Here is a 23,512-nt window from a genome sequence, read left to right on the forward strand (position 1 = left end):
ACCTGGCAGCGTCTGTCGTGTCTGACACCGCTTGCCGCAGGTGCCCAACAAAATCCGAACAAAGACAATGAACATTAATGATCGCAGGAAGTGCATAGAAAATCCATACTTTTGATATATAACTATATAAGACAAGATTATTTTTTGCATACAACTGTATCTTATTGCATAGCAAAACTTTTCTATTATTGATTCTGAAGGAATTTATTTATCGTAACATCTTAATATTTCAAGGTTTTAACAAAAGAAGAACATATAGTTTAGGAATGAACAGACTACATGAGTATGAGAAAACATTTATACCCATTACTACATATTGATAAACTTCATTATCAGTTGTTTGACTTTAATAAACGGCAAGATATATCTAACTCTTGTGCGTCTTTGGAGGTTCCTTAGTTGATTTTGCCATGGTATGATAAGCACAAATGAAGACATTGACAAACCCGAGGAGTGGCTCCCAGCCCCGTGTCGCCCCCCCGCGGGCGACCCGGGCGCCCAACCCTAGCCGCCGCCGAACCCAGCCCCCACCTCCTTCCTCTCCTCCCGCCGCCGCCGGCGGGCGCCGCCGGGCAAAGCCCGCGCGGTGCCGGCGGCGGCGGGATCTCGTTTCCTCGCCTGGAACAGGGGCCGCGGGGGGCTGCTTCTTCGGGCGTGGCGGCGGAGCTCGGCGGCCGGCGCGTCGGGTGGCGCGCGCTAGTGTGCGGGGCGGCGCGACCTCCTGGCCGGGGCGGCACGTCACTGGAGCGCGCAAGCCGGTGGCGGCGCGGCATTCTTCGCGGCGGATCTGAGGCGGCGGCCTCGCTGGTGCGGGCGGCGCTCCTCCGGCGGCAGGGAGTGCTCGTCGGTGAGGTAGGCCGGATCCCCTCGGCTGCGCAGGCAGCGAGGTCCCGGTGGGCACTGGTCATGGCGCGGGGAGGCCCCGGGCTCCCCTCGTCAGATCGGAGGCGATCTGGTGCGCTCGTGATGTATGACCTCCGGCCGGCCTGGATCTCCGGCGTGCACGCGCCTGCTGACGTTGTGGCTGGTTCGGAGGTGGCGGCAGGGTGCTTGGCCGGGGGAAACCCTTGGTCGCCGGTGGCGGTCACGGCGTCGATGGCGTCCCGGACGCCATTCCCTCCTTGGTGGCGGCGCCGAGGCTAAACCTCCCCTGCCTCCCCCCTTCCCATGCGCCCGGGTGAAAACCTAGCCCCGGTGGTTAAGCGGCGGCGGCGCCACAGCGTCGTCACCTTCTTGAAGGCGCCAACTTGGGCATGGGGATGCTGGGCGTGCATGGCGAGATTGTCTGGATCCTGGTGGCGGCCCGTCTGATCTACCGCGTCACAGCTCCGGGCATGTCTCGTGACTGCGGTGCTTATCTTCCGGCCGTGTCTCCGACGGCGACCTCGCCCTTCCTCATCTTGTACTTGCCGTGGTGGAGCGGTACTTCATCTCACTCATTGATGGCGGCGGAGTTCGGCGGCATGGCGTTGTGGAGGCTCGGCGTCCGATGCGCGGAGATGGACTCGCGCAGGAGGAGGTAGCTGTCTGGCGTCATGGTGACGTCGATGGCAGAAGTGGCCTTCACAAGGTAGAAGACTCAATATAATCTGAAGACGGACCTGTGGAAGATGGCGGCGACGACACAAGAGTGCGTCTGACCGGATTGTGCCCCAGACCCGGTATGTGGCTCGGCTGGGGCTTTCGGCTTTTGATGTTAGGTTTAGGTGAGTGGTTTGGGTAGTGGCCCAGCTAGCATCCCTTCATCATATGGATAAGAGTAGCGGCATATGTTGCCAAGATGGTGGATTCAGGTATATTATTTATAATACTTTGTAAGGTCCTCGAGAATAATTAATAAAGTGGCCGTATGCATCTCCCAGATGCAGAGGTCGGGGGTCATCCTCCTTTTCTAAAAAAAAAAATGATAAGCACAAATGGCAGCATGAACCTTCTTGTACAGTGCTTCGATGTCATCGGCCGCAATATTCTTCTTGATGTACTCACTGAAGTGAGATTGGTACTTCTTAGGTTCCTCATCAGCTATTGACTGAGATATGGGTAGGGCAGAAGTTAAAACGAGATTCGGTAAGCTGCTTCAGAAATAAGAACAAAGTACACTGCTTTAGAATACTTTATATGGGTGAATCAAGCCCAGATATATCTTCCAAAAAAATTCATGTATACAACAATGATAGCCCTAGGGAATAAAGAAATGGCATTATATAATACCACGAGGGCAATGGATCCAACTCACCTTCATGTAGTCAGCAACATGACCTTCATAGATGTATTTGCGGTGAATCTCAGCGCCCAGCTGCTTCTTATCCTTCTTGAAGCCAGCAAATCTCTTGTCACTGTGCGGAATACCAAGACCACCATCCAAAGCTCCCTGCAGTAGCCAACAGACTGAAGCGGGTCTCCAACGGGTAAACTATATGCTTCCTAATTCAATAGCTTAGAACCCCCTGAATATAGAATAAAAAAAGCAGACCAACAACAGGCAATAAATGCAGTCCAAGATTAGGCATACTTCAAGTCCATCAGTGAGCCTGCTGTAGAGCGATGGATCAAACAACATTGTAAGTAAGCTATATATTTTTCTTGGCTTTCCATGTTTACCAACTACATCCTTTAAAATGTCTGTTATTAGATTTCTAACCTATCCAGCAAAATTATCAATCGTGCAGTCAAGATCTGTAGGTAAACAAAATAAAGGAGACCTTTCACCACAAATCTCACCTAGCCATCAAAAATCATAGCATCAGAATAAGAGAACAAAGTTTAACAAAGTGACAAAACAAAAGAAAATTAAAGCATCACAACAGCAGCTCAGCATGGCAATCCTGAAAAGCAAAGACTTGTCAGTGTAGAAGTGGTATGTGAAACCCTCTGCCTGATCTTCCTAATATTCCTCGCGACTGCAGATGAAAAGAAAAGCAGTGAACGTGAGGTCCAGATCTCAGATTCATACATCCAATTTTTTGCCAAGAAAAGCAAAGTAAAAATCTGAGAACTAAAACCAACTGATACAGCTGCGGGAGCCCAAATAGTTCTGCATACAAGAATCTTTATTTCCCCATAAGAAAACTTCTCCATACCAAATTGTATATTCTTTGACACTTTCAATGGGAAAAATATTTAGTAATAAACTTGGTCATTGAAGCTAAAGCACCATTCACCTATGCAACAAGAACATAAATTAGTATGAGTGTTCTAACATCAAATGTAGGTGTAGTCCATAGATAAGCTAACTACCTGGAATACCTAGCAATTTAAAATATATGCTTGAATGAAGCTGCAGAATGAGACAAAAAAGGGAGACAAGAGTGAGAGCAGGGAGGAGAGTGGAGGTGGAGGCAAACCTGAACCGCCTCGGCATCCTTGCTCTCCTGTGCCGGGAAGGAGAGGGTTGCGGGGCGCAGGAGATGCGTGGAGTCACCATTGTGCACAAGCTGCAGGCGTCGGCACCCATCTTCTGAGCCGACCGCACGCCGCACGAGCCCGCACCACCGCACTGCACATGCTCCTCGAGGAAGAGGCGGAACGTAGCCAAACTAAATCTCATAATCCATCATAAAATTTGGTTAAAGATCACAGTCGGCTAACTAAATCCAAATTGTTTCAAATTTATTAAAGATTCATTTATTCGCCAATATAATAATCACCATGCTCATCTATTAGACCTAAAATCTCATAATCCATCAAACATCTTTGACTATCTTCTCAAGACACACTCTCCTAACTAAATCCAACTAAAATCTCATAAATCACAGAGAGATTTGGTTCAATATCACAATCACCTAACTAAATACAAATTGTTCACAATCACCTAACTAAATCCAAATTGTTCAAGAATAACTAATACACCGAACATCTTTGACTATCTCCTCAGGATCACAATCAACTAACTAATCCATCCAAAATCTCATAATCCACCATAAAATTTGGTTCAAAATCACAATCGCCTAACTAAATCCAAAATTTTCCAAGTTTATTAAAAATTTATTTATCCACCAATATAATAATCAACATGCTCACCTAAATACTAGACCTAAATTCACATAATCCACCGAACATCTTTTACTAGCTTATCAAAAGCACAATCACCTAACTAAATCAAACCAAAACCTTATAATTCACCATAAAATTAGGTTAAAAAATCACAATCACCGAACTAAATCCAAATTGTTTCCAACTAAATTAAATATCCGTTCATCCACCAATATAATAATCACCATGCTCAGTTAGTAGACCTAAAATCCATAGTTCACCAAACATCTTTGATTATCATTTCAAGACACAATCACCTAACTAAATTCAACTAAAATCTCATAAATCATAGAGAAATTTGGTTCAATATCGCAATCGTCTAACTAAATCCAATTTGTTTAAGATTAATTAATCCACCAAACATCTTTGATATATTCCCAAGATCACAATCTACTAACTAAATATGTTGAAAATCTCGTAATCCACTGTGAAATTTGTTCAAGATCGCAAAAGCCTAACTACATCCAAATTGCTCCATGCTCACTTACTAGACCTAAACTAACATAATTCACCAAACATCTTTTACTAACTCGTCGAGATCACAATCACCTAACTAAATGCAACAAAACCTCAAAATCCACCGTAAATTTGTTTGAAAAATAACAATCACCTAACGAAATCAAAATTGTTCCAAACTACTCCCTCCGTCCCATAATGTAGGACGTTTTTTAACACTACAATAGTGTCAAAAAATGGCTTACATTATGGGACGGAGGAAGATATAGTGTCAAAAAACGTCTTACATTATGGGACGGAGGAAGATCTGTTTATCCACCAATATAATAATCACCATTCTCATCAACTAAACATAAAATCTCATAGACCAGCAAACATCTTTGATTATATTCTCAAGACACAATCACCTAACTAAATCCACCTAAACTCTCATAATCCAGCGTAAAATTCGGTTAAGTATCACAATCACCTAACTAAATCCAAATTGTTAAAGATTAAATTATCTAAACATCTTTGAATACCTTCTCAAGATCAGAATCAACTAACTGATCAATAAAACAATCTCATAATCCACCATATGTTCAAGGTCACAATCGCCTAACTAAATACAAATTGTAACAAATTTATTAAAGATTCATTTACCCACCAATATAATAATCAACATGCTCATCTACTAGACCTAAATTCACATAATTCATCGAACATCTTTTAGTACCTCGTCAAAATCACAATCACCTAAATAAATACAACGAGAACCTTATAATCCATTGTAAAATTAGGTTAAAAGATCACAATCACCTAACCAAATTCAAATTGTTTCAAATTAATCTAAATATCTATTTATCCACCAATATAATAATCACCATGCTCATCTACTAGACCTAAAATCTCATGATCCACAAAACATCTTTGAGTATCATCTCAAGACACAATCACCTAACTAAATCCAACTAACATATCATAAATCACAGAGAAATATGGTTCAATATCACAATCGCCTAACTAAATCCATATTGTTCAAGATTAACTAATACACCGAACATCTTTGACTATCTCCTCAAGATCACAATAAACTAAATCCATTGGAAAATCTCGTAATCCACCATGAAATTTGTTCAAGATCACAATCGCCTAACCAAATCCAAATTGCTCCATGTTTACTAAAGAAGTCGCTACTTCCTTGAGATTGAGGTTTCTTCTACCTCTAATGGCTTCTTCATTTCCTAAGAGGAGTATATCCAGGGTCTTCTTGCTCGTGTTGCTGTTACTAACGAGCACACTGTTGCGATTGCTATGGAGCTCAACATCCACCTTTGTGTCCACCTCCGCTCCCTGAAAGTCCGGACAGTCGTCCGTTGCCTGGTGACGGGGTGGTATGTGTGCTGTCTTGATCCCACATCCCGTGTTCCCTTCCTGGGCGACACCATGACCGCACGCTCAAGCACCACCAATGGCGAGCAAGAGCTTAGACAATCGACGCATACCCGAATTTTACCCACGGGACGCACCCGAGAACACGGCGCTACCTATCGTCAAGGCCAAGGGGCACATTAGGAGAACGTGGGATGCTTTAATCTAGTGCGTGACACAAAATCCGCAAACAGGACAAGAACACCAAGCCGGACAGCGGGGGACGGAGAGTGCACAGGCACATGGGATGCTGGATCAAACTCCATCTACTGCCACTACCCCCGTTCACTGTTCTGTTGCCTTGTTTACCAGTTATTTTCTATAGTGGCATCATCGCCTTGAGTCACTTGTGTGGCCCTCATCTCTATCCACCAATATAATAATCAACATGCTCACCTACCAGACCTAAATTCACATAATCCACCGAACATCCTTTACTAGCTTGTGAAAATCACAATCACCTAACTAAATCCAACCAAAACCTTATAATCCACCGTAAAATTCGGTAAAAAGATCACAATCGCCGAACTAAATCCAAATTGTTTCAAACTAAATTAAATATTTGTTTATCCACCAATATAATAATCACCATGCTCAGTTATTAGACCCAAAATCTCATAATCCATCAACCATCTTTGATTATTTTCTCAAGACACAATCACCTAACTAAATCCAACAAAAATCTCATAAATCACTGAGAAATTTAGTTCAATATCACAATCACGTAACTAAATCCTAATTTTTTTAAGATTAATTAATACATCGAATATATTTGACTATCTCCTCAAGATTACAACCAACTAACTAATCCATCAAAAATCTCATATACACCATAAAATTTGGTTCAAGATCATAATCGCCTCAATTTTTTCGAAGTTTACTAAAAATCCATTTATCCACCAATATAATAACCAAACATGCTCACCTACTAGACCTAAATTCACATAATCAACCGAACATCTTTTACTAGCTCGTCAAGATCCCAATCACCTAACTAAATCCAACCAAAACCTCATAATCCACCGTAAAATTTGGTTAAAAGATCACAATTACCTGCCTAAATCCAAGTTCATTCGAACTAAATTAAATATATGTCTATCTACCAATATAATATTCACCATGCTCATTTACCATAACTAAAGTCTCATAATCCATCGAACATTTTCACTATCTTCTCAAAACACAATCACCTAACCAAATCCACCTAAAATCAAATAAATCACTGAGAAATTTGGTTCAGTATCACAATCACCGAACTAAATCCAAATTATTCTCGTCGACTACGAGGCGCCTATAGTGACTTCATAAAAATCTCAAGATAATATGTCGGCTCAGTCTCTCGAAGGTACTCATAGGGGTAGGGTGTGCGTGTTTGCGTTCATAGAGATGAGTGCATGCGCATTTATATGAGCGCTTGCGTCTGTGCTGTGTTAAAAAAAGATTAATTAATCAACCAAACATCTTGGACTATCTCCTCAAGATCTCAATCAACCAATTAAACCATTCAAAATCTCGTAAATCACCATGAAATTTGGTTCAAAATCGCAATCGCCTAACTAAATCCAAATTACTCCAAGTTTACTAAAAATCCATTTATCCACCAATATAATAACCACCATGCTCCCTTAGTAGACATAAATTCTCACATAATCCATCGAACATCTATGACTATCGTGTCAGGATCACAATCACCTAACTAAATCTACCCCAAACAAGCTTAAAAGATCATAATCATCTAACTAAACTCAAATTGTTTCAAACTAAATTAAAGGTCTATTGATCCACCAATATAATAGTCACCATGCTCACATACTAGACCTAAAAACTTAATATCCACTAACATCTTTGACCATCTTCTCGAGATCATAATAACTTAACTAATTCACCTAAAATCACATAAATCATCGTGAAATTCGGTTCAATATCACAATAGCCTAACTAAATTCAAATTGTTCAAGGTTAATTAATCCATCGAATATCTTTGAGTATCTCCTCAACACAATCAACTGACTAAATCCATCTAAAATCTCGTAATCCGCCATGAAATTTGGTTCAAGATCACAATCGCCTAACTAAATCCAAATTTTCTCAAGTTTATTAAAAATTTACTTACTTAACCGATATAATTACCACCATGCTCACCTACTAGACCTAAATTCACATAATCCACCAAATATCTTTTACTAGCTCGTCAAGATCACACACCTAACTAAAGCCAACCAAAACCTCATAATCCACCGTGAATTTTTGTTTAAAATCACAATCACTTAACTAAATTCAAAATGTTCCAAACAAAATTAAGGATCTATTTATCCACCAATATAGTAATCACATGCTCATCTACCATACCTAAACTCTCATAATCAACCGAACATTTTAGACTATCTTCTCAAGATTAAATCACGTAAGTAAATCCACCTAAAATCTCATAATCCATCATGAAATATGGTTCAATATCACAATCACCTAACTAAATCCGAATTGTCCAAGATTAATTAATCCACCGAACATCTTTGACTATCTCGTCAATATCACAATGAACTAAATAAATGTATCGAAATCTCGTAATCCACCATGAAATTTGGTTCAAGATCATAATCGCCTAACTAAATCCAAATTGATTCACATTTATTAAAGATCCATTTATCCGCCAATATAATAACCACCATGCTCATTTACTAGACATAAATTTTCATAATCCACCGAACATCTTTGACTATCTCGTCAAGATCACAAACACCTAACTAAATCTCCACTTCATCTCCATTTTGTAAAACCTTACTTTCAGAATCATCCCATGGGCATTAGTGACACCCTTGGGTTTTTGTAAAACATTTATGAGTAATAAAGATTCTTCTCAAGCCCTATGATTTACGCGACTAGCATGGCTAAGCATTACTATTAAACTTGCACATATGACCCACATTTATTTGTGACTACATGGTTAGAAAGGAGGGGTATTAAGAATGTCAAAGGAGGGTGTCAATACCAAGCACATAGAGGATAGCTAAACCCTAGCTAATTTACTTAGCATAACAATGTCAAAGGGGTGTCAATATCAAGGACATAGGGCATAGCTAAACCCTAGCTAATTTACTTAATATAGCAATACTAGTAAACAATACTTTATGCATGAAAAATAATTCTAAGTGTAATGCAAATATGGGTTCAACATGATCAAAGTACATTGCTTGCCTCGCTCAGCAAAGTCTTCAATGGTTTTGGTCAATCCTCGAACGTCCTTGAATCTTTCGGAAGATAATGATTTCTACTCATTGGAAAAATAAAATTAACACACAATCAATAAACAATATGTGCAAAGGGCTCCAAAATTTACAGAAATAGTATCATTGTAAAGTGGGAAATTCTAGATGAATTTTGGAAGTACCCTGGATTTTAGAAAAATAGAAATGGTATTGTGGGCCAAAACGGTGTCTACCTGATTAAACAATACTACACCAAGGGGAAGGGGGTCAACGTCGAAGGCATAAAGGAGAAATACGCCTTCACTTACAGGCCGATTTAAACCTGCATTGGGGCGATCACACAAGCCACACATGAGCAGCAAAACCAGGATAATCAAGCAATATATAAAGTTCACAATCAAGCATCATACCAAAGTCATATATGCTACCTATATTATTGCACACAACATGCAAGCATGGTGCACTGGTTAGATCTTGTGAGGTATACTATCTCACCCTGATGAAAACTCAGTAGTTAGCCATCAGCCTCCCTCCTATACTAGGGATAAGTAAGGTTTCCTTGCTAGAAAAACAATGCATATGGTTCAGACTTTTTCAGAGAACTAAATTACAACATCACATTCTAATTTCTAAACTCTGAGTGCAAAGTATCAAGTCTGTTCAGGTGAGTGGGACTAGGATTACCCACAGCCATGACTTAGTTTTGTCGAGTTTTTCACTCAATGCACCAAGTTGAACGCAGACGGAAGTTTTTCACTAGAGAAGCATTATAAAGATTTCAAACTTCCTCAAACAAAATAGTTTGCCTAAATAAAAATGCATCATGTTTGTTTGATAGGATTACTCGCATCTAGAATCAAGATTGTGCACAAGTGTGAAACGCAAATGTCCACAACATCAGAAGATTATATTTTAACATATCAAAATTGCAATGACAGCAATTTCATGGTCCAATCATCGAAAGAACTTGATTTTGATAAAGAAAAGACTATTTTTTTAATTTCCCACTTAGCTCAGATCTGCATCGACTAATCACATGCAGGAAAAAGATGCAAACGAATCTACTTAGGATTTGGCTCGACTAATGCAGATGAGGAAGGGGGGTTGAGCTTACTTCTCGGCGTGGTGGAACAGGTAGAGGTGGGGCGAGCTTCTTCACCTCAAGCAACTATGCCGGCACGTTCTTGACCGCCTGCGCCGCAAGCACACATACGCAATTCAGTCGCCGGAATCCACGGCGTGAGATGAGACGAGACGAGACGAGGAATGGGGCGCTAGGGGGACCTACGGGAAGAGGTGGGCGACGTAGAAGCCATGCGAGATGAGGGCGAGGAGGTGGATGAGCGTCGACCTTCTGGCCGTCGAAGCGGGAGTCTAGCAGCGCCGGGATGGCGATGGCATCCGGGTCGTCGTAGAGATGCGCGTCCGCCGCACCACCCACGACGTTGCCGCGCCGCTGGCCCGCATCCCGGAATCAGTCTCTCTATAGGCTATAAACAGGCTTGCGTGCCCCGGCTGTCAGGACCCAGGCCATGAGAATACTGAAGAAGTGAAGTCAGACACAAGAGATTCAGATAACCAACGGCCAAGATGCATCAAGACAGTTCAACGGCTCGGATGGATCCTCACCGTTTCACCCTGAAGTACTGTTATTTCTGTCTGTAACCGTTGTGAACTGTAACAGTGTTGTCCGCGTGGACTGTAGCTTATAAGGCACGCGAGAGGAGGGGCGAGACCAAGAAAAAAATTGGCATAATCTTAGCTTTAGTTAGAACCCTAGACTACGTACGGAACTCGGGGTCTCTTGGCTCACGATCCACCACTTGTATCCTCAAATTTCCTCAAAATTTCCTCAGATAATACAAGAGCTCGCCATGATCTAGAGTTCCTGGTAATTTGAGCCTTACAAGGGTATCAAAGCGCCAGAATTTTCCTCGGCGATTGAGCAACGGCGACGAATCGGGCTGAGGAGAACTGGAGGTTGGGATCTCTCGTAAAATCCCTCCCGCCCCTCCCAGTTCGCGGCGGCGGTGTTGGGTGGCGGCGACAAGGCGGCGGTGACATTCGGGCGCAGATCATCGAGTCCGATCCGGTTGCTGAGAGATCTTCTCTTGGTGGTAAAATTCCGGGATCTGACGAGATCCGTGCGCCAGAAGAATTGGTCCATTTAGCGTGAGGCAGGCGGAACAAATCTTCGGTCGCAGTTCATCTTCGGGCAGAATGGCCGACACAAGAGCAAAGGTACAGATTACGGTGGACAGGGTAGAGAAAGAAGTAGCAGATTTGCGAGCGGAGTTAGAAGGTCTGCAGAATCTTAAACAAGAAGTAACAAAAATTCGGCCAGAAATGGTGACCATGCTGCGAGTGGAAGCAAAATTGTCTGAAACGACTGAAGGGATTCATCAGACTTTACAGCTAATTTTGCAGAACATGAACATTGGCTCGCAGAAAACAGAGATACTCACACCAGATCCAAAACAACAAGAGCACACTAACCAAGCAGGTGCTAATGCCCAACGTCCAGTCACAGTTTAGGACAACACAACTCTGTTTTCAGAACCAATGTCCAGAAACTTGGAGCAAGAGTTCAGAGTTCAGGAGAAAGTACCAAGCACAACTATAACAGGACTAACTACTAGTCTACCTCATGTATCCTTGTTCAGTGAAAGCACCAGAGTAATCAGTGACAAACAGCAAGAAACACAAGGAGGGGGACAATTCAGAATGGCTTTAGTTAACACAAATGCCACAGTGCAACCTCATACCCTGGGTTTCTCTGGTAACAGTGGTTACTCTGCTCCTATAACTGGTCCACTTTTCTCTCCACCTCATACATACAATCCCATCACTGGTCAATATATTAATATGACAACAACTGCTCAAGGACTCCCTCCTGTATATCAAGCAGTGGGAAATTTGTATGATTTGCAGAGAAATCAGCATGCTACTCAGTTAGGAGGTCCCTCATATTTTGCTGAAGCAGTTCTCAAAGGACCAAGGCTGGAAATTCCTCTTTTCAGTGGAGAAGATCCTGTTGGGTGGTTTATAGCATGTGAAAAATTCTTTGATATGTCTGGCACTCCGTATGAACAGTGGGTCAACCTGGCAACTGGACATTTACAAGGCAGAGCAGCAAATTACCTGGCAACAATTCTGCCAAATGATAGCTGACAGGTTCTCAGAAGCCTTTGTCCATGAAGCTGTGGAATTGTTAAAAAACATACAGCAGACAAATACAGTTGCCCATTACATTGACAGTTTTGAACAGTGTGTAGCTCTAGTTAAGAGAGATCACCCCTGTTTGCAAGAAAATTTCTTACTCAGTTGTTTCATTGGAGGTTTAAGAAGTGATATCAAACATGAGGTTTGTGGACAGAAACCTACTAGTATTATAGAAGCTTATTGGTATGCAAAAGTATATGAGAAGGTTGCAGCTGCTAGGAAGGTTCAAAGTCCTCCAGCTTACAGATCCAGAACCTACTCCCCTTCTTATAAGAACCAATCAGCTCCACTACAAGTGCAAGTACCTCCTCAAGAAAAGTACACTGTTCCCTTTCCAAAGGATGCCAGAGCCTGCTGGTACTATAGAGAACCATGGACAAGACAACATAAGTGCATAATTGGAAAAACTCTCCATATTCTGCAAGAACTGGATGAAGATGAGGACAATGACAATGCAGAAGAAAATGCAGTTGCAGAACAAGCTTATCACACTGCTCCAAACACACCTGACAAGGAAAAGAACAACAATACTGTAGAAACACCTGCTCGAGCAATGCATATCTCAGTACATGCTGCAGAAGGCACTCCTGGACCAAATACATTATCATTGATCATAGAGATTGCAGGAAAGAAAGCTACAGCTCTATTTTACAGTGGATCGTTTGACACCTTTATCAGCAAAGAGTTTGTGATAAAGAGCAATTGTCATCAGCAACCAATACAACCCAGGAAAGTAACTGTTGCTGGTGGGGGAAAATTATTCTCACTGTCAAAGGTCCCACAAATGGATTTTAAGATCCAAGGACATACTTTCTGTAGTAGTTTCAAAGTATTGGATTTACAATCTTATGACATCATTTTAGGGGCAGATTGGATTTACCAATACAGTCCTATCTGTTTGGACTTAGTGGAAAGATTGCTGGTAGTCACAAAACAGGGCTAGCCAGTGACACTATTTGACCATTCTATACCTAAAAAGCATTGTCTGCTGTCAGCAGCTAGAATGGAAAAACTACTACAGAAAGGTGTTATGGGATATATACTACAAATAAATGAAGTGCAAACAGAGAACAACAAAATTCCCTCACCACCTCCAGTGGCATTACAACCTGCAGAAATTCTCAGACATTTTTGCAGAGTCCAACTCACTTCCTCCAACAAAGACTTGTGACCACAAGATCATCTTACAGGAAGGAGCAAAACCTCCCAACTTAAGGCCCTATAGAGTGCCACACTATCAGAAAGCAGCCATGGAGGAGATCATCAAACAAATGATTAAGAAAGGAGAGATTCAAGAAAGTTTTAGTCCTTTCTCCTCACCTGCAATTATGGCCAGGAAAAAGATGGTGGATGGAGGTTGTGTGTGGACTACAGGGAGCTAAATGCCATAACTATAAAAAACAAATTTCCTATGCCAATTATTGAAGATCTATTAGACGAACTGCATGGAGCAAAAGTGTTCTCTAAATTGGATCTGAGGTCTGGGTATCATCAAATCAGAATGGCCGTAGAGGATATTCCAAAAACTGCTTTCAGGACACACATGGGCCATTATGAATATACAGTAGTACCATTTGGACTGGCTTGCGGACCAGGTACTTTCCAAGGTCTCATGAATACAGTGTGTGATGAGATAAATGAAGAAGAGAAGGAGAAATGCATTTTGGTCTTTTTTGACGATATGTTAGTTTTCAACAAGTCTCTGGAAAAACATTACAAGCACTTGGAGAGCACTTTCACTATATTGAGAAAACATGAGTTGTATGTGAAGCAGTCCAAATGCATTTTGGACACAGACAAATTTGCATATTTAGGTCACATCATCTCTGACAAAGGAGTAGCTACTGATCCTGACAAGATAAAGTCAGTTCTAGAATGGCCAGAACCTGCAAATGTAACTAAACTCATAGGTTTTCTAGGTCTGACTGGATACTACAGAAGGTTTGTGAAAAATTATGGACAGATTTGCAGACCACTGCATGATATGCTCAAAAAAGATGCATTTCAATGGGGACCTGAACAAAGCAAGGCTTTTCAAATTCTCAAGCACACAATGACTTCTTGTCCTGTCTTAGCTATGCCAGATTTCTCTGTTCCTTTTAAAATTGAAGCTGATGCATGTGCAAAAGGAATTGGGGCAGTGCTTATGCAAAAAGGGAGACCTATTGCTTATTTAAGCAAGAGCCTAGGCCCAAAGTCTGCAGCTCAGTCTATCTATGAAAAAGAAGCCATGGCAATTCTGGAAGCTCTAAAAAAATGGAGACACTATGTTTGGGGACACAAACTGATCATAAAGACAGACCAACAATCTCTGAAATACATGACTACTCAGAGGTTAACTGAAGGAATTCAGCACAAACTGCTACTTAAACTGTTGGAATATGATTATTCCATTGAATACAAAAAGGGCCAGGAAAATACAGTAGCAGATGCCCTTTCCAGAAGAGATAGCTTACTTCAAATGCACTGCAACAGCATCACTACTGTGATTCCAGCCTGGACTGAAGATGTGATGAAAAGTTATCAAGGAGATATAGATACTAATAAGATCTTGCAAAAAGTTGCTGCAGATGTTGGCCCAAGTCCTAAATTTTACACTCACAATGGCTTACTGAAATATAACAGCAGAATTTATGTGGGTGCCAGCACACCATTCAGACAGCAATTGTTGCAAACCTTTCACTCTTCTGCTATAGGAGGGCATTCAGGCACTAAAGCAACATACTACAGAATTAAAAAGGTATTTTACTGGCCCAACATGAAGAAAGACATTGCACAGTTTGTCAGCCAGTGCCCTGTGTGCCAGTTGAACAAGGTGGAACATATACACCCTCCTGGACTTCTCCAACCATTGCCTGTGCCTGATATGGCTTGGTCCCACATAACAATGGACTTTATCACTGCTCTACGAAATTCCCAGGGCAAAGAAGTCATTCTGGTAGTTGTGGACAGACTAACCAAATATTCTCATTTCATCCCATTGGCTCATCCCTACATAGTGCAAACAGTCTTCCAGGCACTAATGGACAATGTAATTAAGTTGCATGGGTTACCTATTTGCATTGTGTCTGACAGAGACTCCATCTTCACCAGTGCTCTGTACCAAGAACTTTTCCATGCTTTTGGAGTGAAGATCGGGTTCAGTACAGCATCACACCCACAAACAGATGGCCAAACCGAGCGAGTCAACCAATGTTTAGAAGCATATCTCAGGGGCATGGTTTCCAAGAACCAAAGAAATGGTTAAATTGGTTGCCGCTGGCAGAACTGTGGTATAACTCCAGCTATCATTCCTCTCTCAAGTGCACTCCCTTTCAGGCACTCTATGGGTACAAACCTCCACAGATTGGAGAGTTTGCTACAGATCAGCTACTGACTCCAGAAGCAAAACTAACCATTTCAGAGCGAGAACACATGATGCAGCGTCTGAAAGCCAATCTGGAGCATGCACAAAGCAGAATTAAGCACTTTGCAGACAGGAACAGGACTGACTGACAGTTGGAAGTATGAGACAGGGTGTTTCTAAAAATTCAGCCATACAGGCAAAATGCTTTTGGTCTGATAGGTTCACTCAAGCTACGATCAAAGTTTTATGGGCCGTATAAAATTCTGGAACGAGTGGGAGAGGTAGCTTACAAGCTGGACCTGCCAGAGGGCACAAACATTCATCCAGTGTTCCACATCAGTCAACTGAAGAAGCATATTGGTCACCAAGCTGTTCCTCTTCCTCATGTGCCCCTGGTTACTTCAGAAGGGTACGTCAAGACCATTCCGGTTGTAGTGCTGGATCGTCGCATCATACAGAGAAACAAAGCACCAGTGGGGCAATGCTTGGTACAATGGGAAAGTTTGGCTCCAGATGATGCAACTTGGGAGGACGCAGCCTTTCTGAACAAGACTTTTCCAGGTCACAAGCTTTTTCGCCTCGAGGACAAGGCGATCGTCATGGCGGCTGCATTGTCAGGACCCAAGCCACGAGCATACTGAAGAAGTGAAGTCAGACACAAGAGATTCAGATAACCAACGGCCAAGATGCATCAAGACAGTTCAACGGCTCGGATGGATCCTCACCGTTTCACCCTGAAGTACTGTTATTTCTGTCTGTAACCGTTGTGAACTGTAACAGTGTTGTCCGCATGGACTGTAGCTTATAAGGCACGCGAGAGGAGGGGCGAGACCAAGAAGAATATTGGCATAATCTTAGCTTTAGTTAGAACCCTAGACTACGTACGGAACTCGGGGTCTCTTGGCTCACGATCCACCACTTGTATCCTCAAATTTCCTCAAAATTTCCTCAGATAATACAAGAGCTCGCCATGATCTAGAGTTCCTGGTAATTTGAGCCTTACACCGGCTCCCTCGTCGAACGCAGTGGCAAGCTGCGCGACGGGGATCTGGGCGGCCGCGGGGTTTCGCCGGTGGTCAGAGAGAGACATGGGAGGGTTTCGCGGTCCGTGTCCGTCTCGTTCACGGGAGCGCGATTGGGTACACAGCGGGCCGAACTTGACGTGTAACCTGGGCCGTCCGCAAGAGGAACTGGGCCGTAGGGTTGGAAACGAGTTAGAATTGCTACGGATTGCACATCTACTGTGAAACATCTTGTGGATGATTATCTGGGACAGTCAGCGATGATTATTAGAGACAAACGAGCAAGACAGCGACAATTCCAGCTAGTTGAAGTGATACATGCAGGAAGGGAGTCCAATAATGAAGCTCATAATCTTGCGAAGGCAGCAGCCTGCTGGTCGATATACTTGGTTGAACACCACACCAGATTGTTTTTCCTGTAATAGACACTATAATTTCTTGAAATAAAGTGGTGGAACCCCTCAAAAAAATGGAACACAGGCAAGGAGAGGTACCCGCGGCCCAACTTCGCTCATGCTTCTCGCTTGCTTCGCCCGCTCTCGCTCGTTCGGCCGCACGGTTCGCCTGTTAGTTTTCATTTTTGTTTTTTGCGTTGCTGGTCTGGTAGGAAAAAAAACCAGCTGGCTTTAATACAGTTGAAAATAATTGTGAAATCAAAAAAGTTTACTGATTTTAAAAAAAATCATCCATTTGAGAAAACTTGTGAATTTGGAAAAATATTGTGAATTTTAAAAGGTACATAAAAATGTAAAATGTTTGCCAAAATAAAAAAAAAGATTGCGAATTTGAGAAAAGTTCACGGATTTGAAAAAAGTTCGTGAAATTTGGAAAAGTTCACGACATTTGAAAACAAGTTCATAAATTAAAAAAATAAAGTTTCTTGAAAGAGTTCTTAAAAAATGAAAAATGTTGATAGATTTTGAAAAACAGATTGCTAATGTGAAAAAAGTTCGCTAATTTGAAAAATAATCATTGATATTGAAATAAATCACAGGTTTTGAAAACGGGTCATAAATTCAAAAAGGTTCATGACCTTGAAAAAACTTCACGAATTTGAAAAAAGTTCAAGACTTGAAAAGAATTCGTTATTCGGAAAAAGTTCACAAAAATGTTTTTTTTCATAATTTGGGAAAAAGATCATGAAATTTGGAGAAGGTTCACAAATTTAAGGAAAACTTCATGGATTTACAAACAGAAATCACAAAATCGAAAAAGTTCACGAGTGTTAAAATAATGTTTGAGAATTTGAAAATTGATTCCGAATTCAAATTTTAAAAGATCATTAATTTGAAAAAAGTTCACAAGTTTGGAAAATGTTCACAATTTGCAAAAAGTTTGCGGATTAAAAAAATGTTTCATGAATTTTTAAAAAGTTGACAATTAGAAAAATGTGAACAAATTCAAAAGAAAGTTCATGAAGAAACTGAAACAAAAATAAAAAAACCAACCAAAAATTGTGCATGAAAAAACCAAAAGAAAAAACACTGCAGAACCGGAACCAGAAATGTGCACGGCAAGTAGAAAAAAGAAGTAGAAGTAGGTACAACAGGTGATCTGTCCCGCGTGGTTATTGATGTCAGAAAATAAACTAAGAGACTTGGAGTTTGAATCTTAACTCATGCACAATTTTTGAATTTTAAGAAAGGGAAATCAAAATTAGAAGGGTCGAGCCTAGGACGGAGAGGGGTGTTAGCTGGTTTGTTGGTAAGCTTATAACTAGCGTTGAGGGCGCCAAATAGAAGTTGGCCACAATGAGTACACTTCTGAAGTGAGGTGTGTAAATCTCACTCTGGTCATCTCCTCCCCCAAACCCCTCGTCAAAGTGCAGCCTCTCCCCTGCATTCCTTCCTGTCTCCTTCCTTCCAGTATTGTCGCGCCCTCCCGCGAGTGTAGGATCACTTCGAGTCGAGGCCCGTGAGTGGGAATGAGGCAACCGCGAGCAGCCATCATGGGAGAAGGAGGAGGAGCGAGAGGGGGGTCGCACATCAGCGTGTTGTTGCCATTCCCCATGCAGGAAGCAAGTGTCGGGATGGCGGGCAAAAGTAGGACTCTCAGTGGAGCGGGAGCAGACGCCTACCGGTTGCTACGGGTAAGTTGTATTGTACCTGGGAACTTTAGTCCCACATCGCAGATTTAGTCAGATTTCCACTTAGTTATAATTGTTTCCCTCGGCCAGGGTGTCACCGAGCAACAAGAAAAGGAGACAGTAGCATATACGGTCTAGTATAGGTATGGTACGGTAGTTGGTGTAGTAAGATACGGTCTTAGGGTTGTTGGCAGGGGCACGGGGTATAGAGGGAGCTCTGAATTATAGTTTTATTTGCCAATATATCAGAGTGCCTATTTATAAATGAAAATGATGATATTATATCCCTGGTATATCTTTACTAGATGTATAGGAAAGTGGCCACTCTCTAGTTATGTTATATATCCCTGGCATATCTTTGCTAAAACTCTAAAATGGAAGCTTTACAGCTGCTACAATAGCCAGCCATGTAGTGTTGTTCTTGTAGTTCCAGTTCCACTTTTGCAAAGATAACATTTAAGTAGATAACAATTAATCTTTGGGATGCTTACTTGATGAAGCTACCAAGATAAATTTACGAAACTATGTGTGTTATTATTTATGTTTGACTGCATACGTCATGAGGACTAGCCGATGAACATCTTGTTTGTAGAGTTTAGAGAATACTCCTTTCTGTTAGTGGGTCCCCATTTTGATCCCTGTGTGAAGCTCAAAATGATGCAACAGAGAATTTGTGTTTTTGGTATGAACTCTAAACATGAAAGTTTCTTATGTATTGTTAACTTCGATGGCCCGTAGAAATGCTATCTACTTGGGCTACTTGGTTGATTAGCTTGCCAAAAAAATTGATGCATTGGTTGGGTAGGCAAGCTAACAATATATTTCCTGTTAGGTTTGCCAAAAAATGATGCATTAGATTTGCAAGGACAAAATCTTGTTCACATTTATTTTCCTCGTTGAAGTAATTTTCTCGAAATGTAGCTCTGCATCGGTCTATCATACATGTATTCTAGAAAAATACAAGACATCTGAGTGGCCCAATGGTTGTTAACCCTTATTAGGATCCTACATGGACAAATCTAATCATGCAATTCATTGGATAGGTTGATAAAATTTTGTGGGTGCGCATCCATTGAAGTACTATGTTGGGTGTTGCTTTCTAGATTTTCTTACCTTCCAGACTTAACAGTCATACTGTTCACTTTAATGATACCCTTCTACCAATTTTCATTGTTCATAACATGGACTGGATTATTTTGATATATTATGTTGTTGTTTCCATGTGAGAACATTAATGTTTTTTCATAAATTATGAAGCTTCTACCAATCATATTTTGTATCATTAAGTGTTGAAGCTTTGTTTGATGTTAAGTCACCAATCGTATTGTTGCGTCAACAATAACAGAGGATAAGGTAAGTCATGGACTCTAATCCTCAGAATCCAAACACTTGAGGACCATTGCTTCAAAATGCACACCCCGCGGGGTCACACACAGTGTATGTGCTTGAAGAATGTGTGGAACAGGATCCCTGACACCAAGAAGAGTCTCAAGGATACAAGTCAGATTTGCCAAAGTGCAATGTGGAATGAATACACTCAAAATCTTGGTAAATACTTATGTGCAACATACAAGAACTGTTGGGAAATGTAGCATGCAATTTCAAAAAAAATCCTACGGTCACGCAAGATCTATCTAGGAGATGCATAGCAATGAGAGGGGGAGAATGTGTCTACGTACCCTCGTAGACCGTAAGCGGAAGCGTTTCACAACGCGATTAATGTAGTCGAACTTTCTTCACGCTCCACCGATCGAGTACCGAATGTACGACACCTCCGAGTTCTGCACACGTTCAGCGCGATGACGTCCCTCCCCTTCTTGATTCAGCAAGGTGTCGAGGATGTACATGAGTTCCGTCAGCATGACGACATGATTATGGTGATGGTGAAGTGATTCTTGCAGGGCTTCGCCTAAGCACCGAAAAACTATGACCGGGGGTGTAAACTGTGGAGGGGGGGGGGGGGGCGCCGCACACGGCTAACGATTGTTGTTGTGTGTTCTAGGCGCCCCCTCCCCACGTATATATATGTGGGAGGGGGAGGGGAGTAGCAAGGGTGCGCCCCAAGTAGGAGGAATCCTACTTGGGGGCCTCCTCCAATTCGGCCTCCCCCCTTCCTTTTTTGCCGGAGAGAAAAGGGAAGGGGGAAGGGAGAAAGGAAGGGGGTCGAACCCCCTTGTTCCTTCTCCAATTCGGCCTCCTGCCTATGGTGGCGCGCCACCCCTTGTGGGCTGGTGTGCTCCCCTCTTATGGCCCATATTGCCCATATCTCCCCCCCTGCGGGTTCCAGTAACCCCCCCCCCCCGGTACTCCGATAAATACCCGATACTATACGGAACACTTTCGGTGTCCGAATACTATCATCATATATATCAATCTTTACCTCTCGACCATTTCGAGACTCATCGTCATGTCCGTGATCTCATCCGGGACTCCTAACAACATTCGTTCACCAAATCATATAACTCATATAATACTAAATCGTCATCGAACGTTAAGCGTGCGAACCCTACGGGTTCAAGAACTATGTAGACATGACTGAGACACCTCTCCGATCAATAACCAATAGCGGAACCTGGATGCTCATATTGGTTCCTACATATTCTACGAAGATCTTTATCGGTCGAACCATTATGACAACATACGTTATTCCCTTTGTCCATCGGTATGTTACTTGCCCGAGATTCGATCGTCGGTATCCACATACCTAGTTCAATCTCGTTAACGGCAAGTCTCTTTACTCATTCTGTAATACATCATCTTGTAACTAAATCTTTAGTCACTTTGCAAGCAAGGCTTCTTATGATGTGCATTACCGAGAGGGCCCAGAGATACCTCTCCGATACTCGGAGTGATAAATCCTAATCTCGATCTATGCCAACCCAACAAACACCTTCGGAGATACCCGTAGAGCATCTTTATAATCACCCAGTTACGTTGTGACGTTTGATAGCACACAAGGTATTCCTCCGGTATCCAGGAGTTGCACAATCTCATAGTCGAAGGAATATGTATTTCACATGAAGAAAGCAATAGCAATAAAACTGAACGATCAATACACTACTGGAATCAGCTAATTTGCCATCTGCCAGCTCTTTGCCGTCTGCTAGCTGACGGCAAAGAAGCTCTTTGCCGTCTGCCAGCTCTTTGCCATCAGCTACCCAAAAGCAGACGGCAAAGAAGCTCTTTGCCGTCGGCCAGCTGACGGCAAAGAATCTTTGCCGTCCGCTGGCGGACGGCAAAGAGTGAGGTGGCCCCCACCCCCCGCCCGTTTTTGAGAAACTTAACGGGCCACCTCTTTGCCGTCCGCTAGCAGACGGCAAAGAGGCAAAAAAGCGGACGGCAAAGAGCTCTTTGCCATCCGCCGCAGACGGCAAAGAAGCCACGTGGCAGCCAACTGTGCTTCCTGGGAGCTGACCCATTTGGTCAGTTTGCCTACAGTGGCAGACGGCAAAGACTTTGCCGTCCGTGGCGGACGGCAAAGAACCTGCAGTTTGCCTACAGTGGCAGACGGCAAAGAACCTGGCATCTAGTGACGTGTAGATGACATCATAAGGCGGACGGCAAAGACCAAAGGCTCTTTGCCGTCTGCGGCGGACGGCAAAGGTCTGCCGTTAGCCACTTAACGGACTGACAGCGCAAATATTGCCGTCCGCCCTCTTTGCCGTCCGCCGCAGACGGCAAAGAGCCTTTGCCGTCCGCCGCCAGGAAGCAGACGGCAAAGAAGCTGTTTACCGTAGCCTTCTTTGCCGGAGCCTTTTGCCGTCCGCGGCTGACGGCAAAGGTCTTTGCCGTCCGCCTTTCGAGCCTTTGCCGTCCGCCATGGCAGACGGCAAAGTAGCTGTTTCCTGTAGTGATATGCTAAGCTAACGGATGGGTCATGTCCATACATCATTCTCCTAATGATATGATCCCGTTATCAAATGACAACTCATGTCCATGGTTAGGAAACCTTAACCATCTTTGATCAACGAGCTAGTCAAGTAGAGGCTCACTAGGGACACGGTGTTTGTCTATGTATTCACACATGTATTTGGGTTTCCGATCAATACAATTCTAGCATGAATAATAAACATTTATCATGATATAAGAAAATATAAAATAACAACTTTATTATTGCCTCTAGGGCATATTTCCTTCAGTCTCCAACTTGCACTAGAGTCAATATTCTAGTTCAGATCGCTATGTGATTAACACCCAAAGAGTACTAAGGTGTGATCATGTTTTGCTTGTGAGAGAAGTTTAGTCAACGGGTCTGCAACATTCAGATCCGTATGTATTTTGCAAATTTCTATGTCAACAATGCTCTGCACGGAGCTACTCTAGCTAATTGCTCCCACTTTCAATATGTATCCAGATTGAGATTTAGAGTCATCCGGATCAATGCCAAAACTTGCATCGACGTAACCCTTTACGACGAACCTTTTTGTCACCTCCATAACCGAGAAACATATCCTTATTCCACTAAGGATAATTTTGACCAATGTCCAGTGATCTACTCCTAGATCACTATTGTACTCCCTTGCCAAACTCAGGGTAGGGTATACAATAGGTCTGGTACACAGCATGGCATACTTTATAGAACCTATGGCTCAGGCATAGGGAATGACTTTCATTCTCTCTCTATCTTATGTCGTGGTCGGGCTTTGAGTCTTACTCAACTTCACACATTACAATACAGGCAAGAACTCCTTCTACGACTGATCCATTTTGAACCCCTTCAAAATCTTGTCAA

At 42.5% G+C, this 23,512-nt stretch overlaps 1 protein-coding gene across 1 annotated transcript; it reads right to left on the reverse strand.

Annotated features, from left to right (window-relative positions):
- Positions 1–367: 367 nt before the first annotated feature.
- LOC120965916 (large ribosomal subunit protein uL18-like) lies at positions 368–3,454 on the reverse strand. The gene is given in 6 exon segments (XM_073500693.1): positions 368–431; positions 1,920–2,029; positions 2,237–2,371; positions 3,305–3,369; positions 3,372–3,396; positions 3,398–3,454. Coding segments are annotated over 6 exon segments (456 nt in total).
- Between the last annotated feature and the right edge of the window lie 20,058 nt (positions 3,455–23,512).

This window comes from Aegilops tauschii, chromosome 6 (genome assembly GCF_002575655.3).
Source record: "Aegilops tauschii subsp. strangulata cultivar AL8/78 chromosome 6, Aet v6.0, whole genome shotgun sequence".
In the NCBI taxonomy this organism is placed as follows: domain Eukaryota; kingdom Viridiplantae; phylum Streptophyta; class Magnoliopsida; order Poales; family Poaceae; genus Aegilops; species Aegilops tauschii.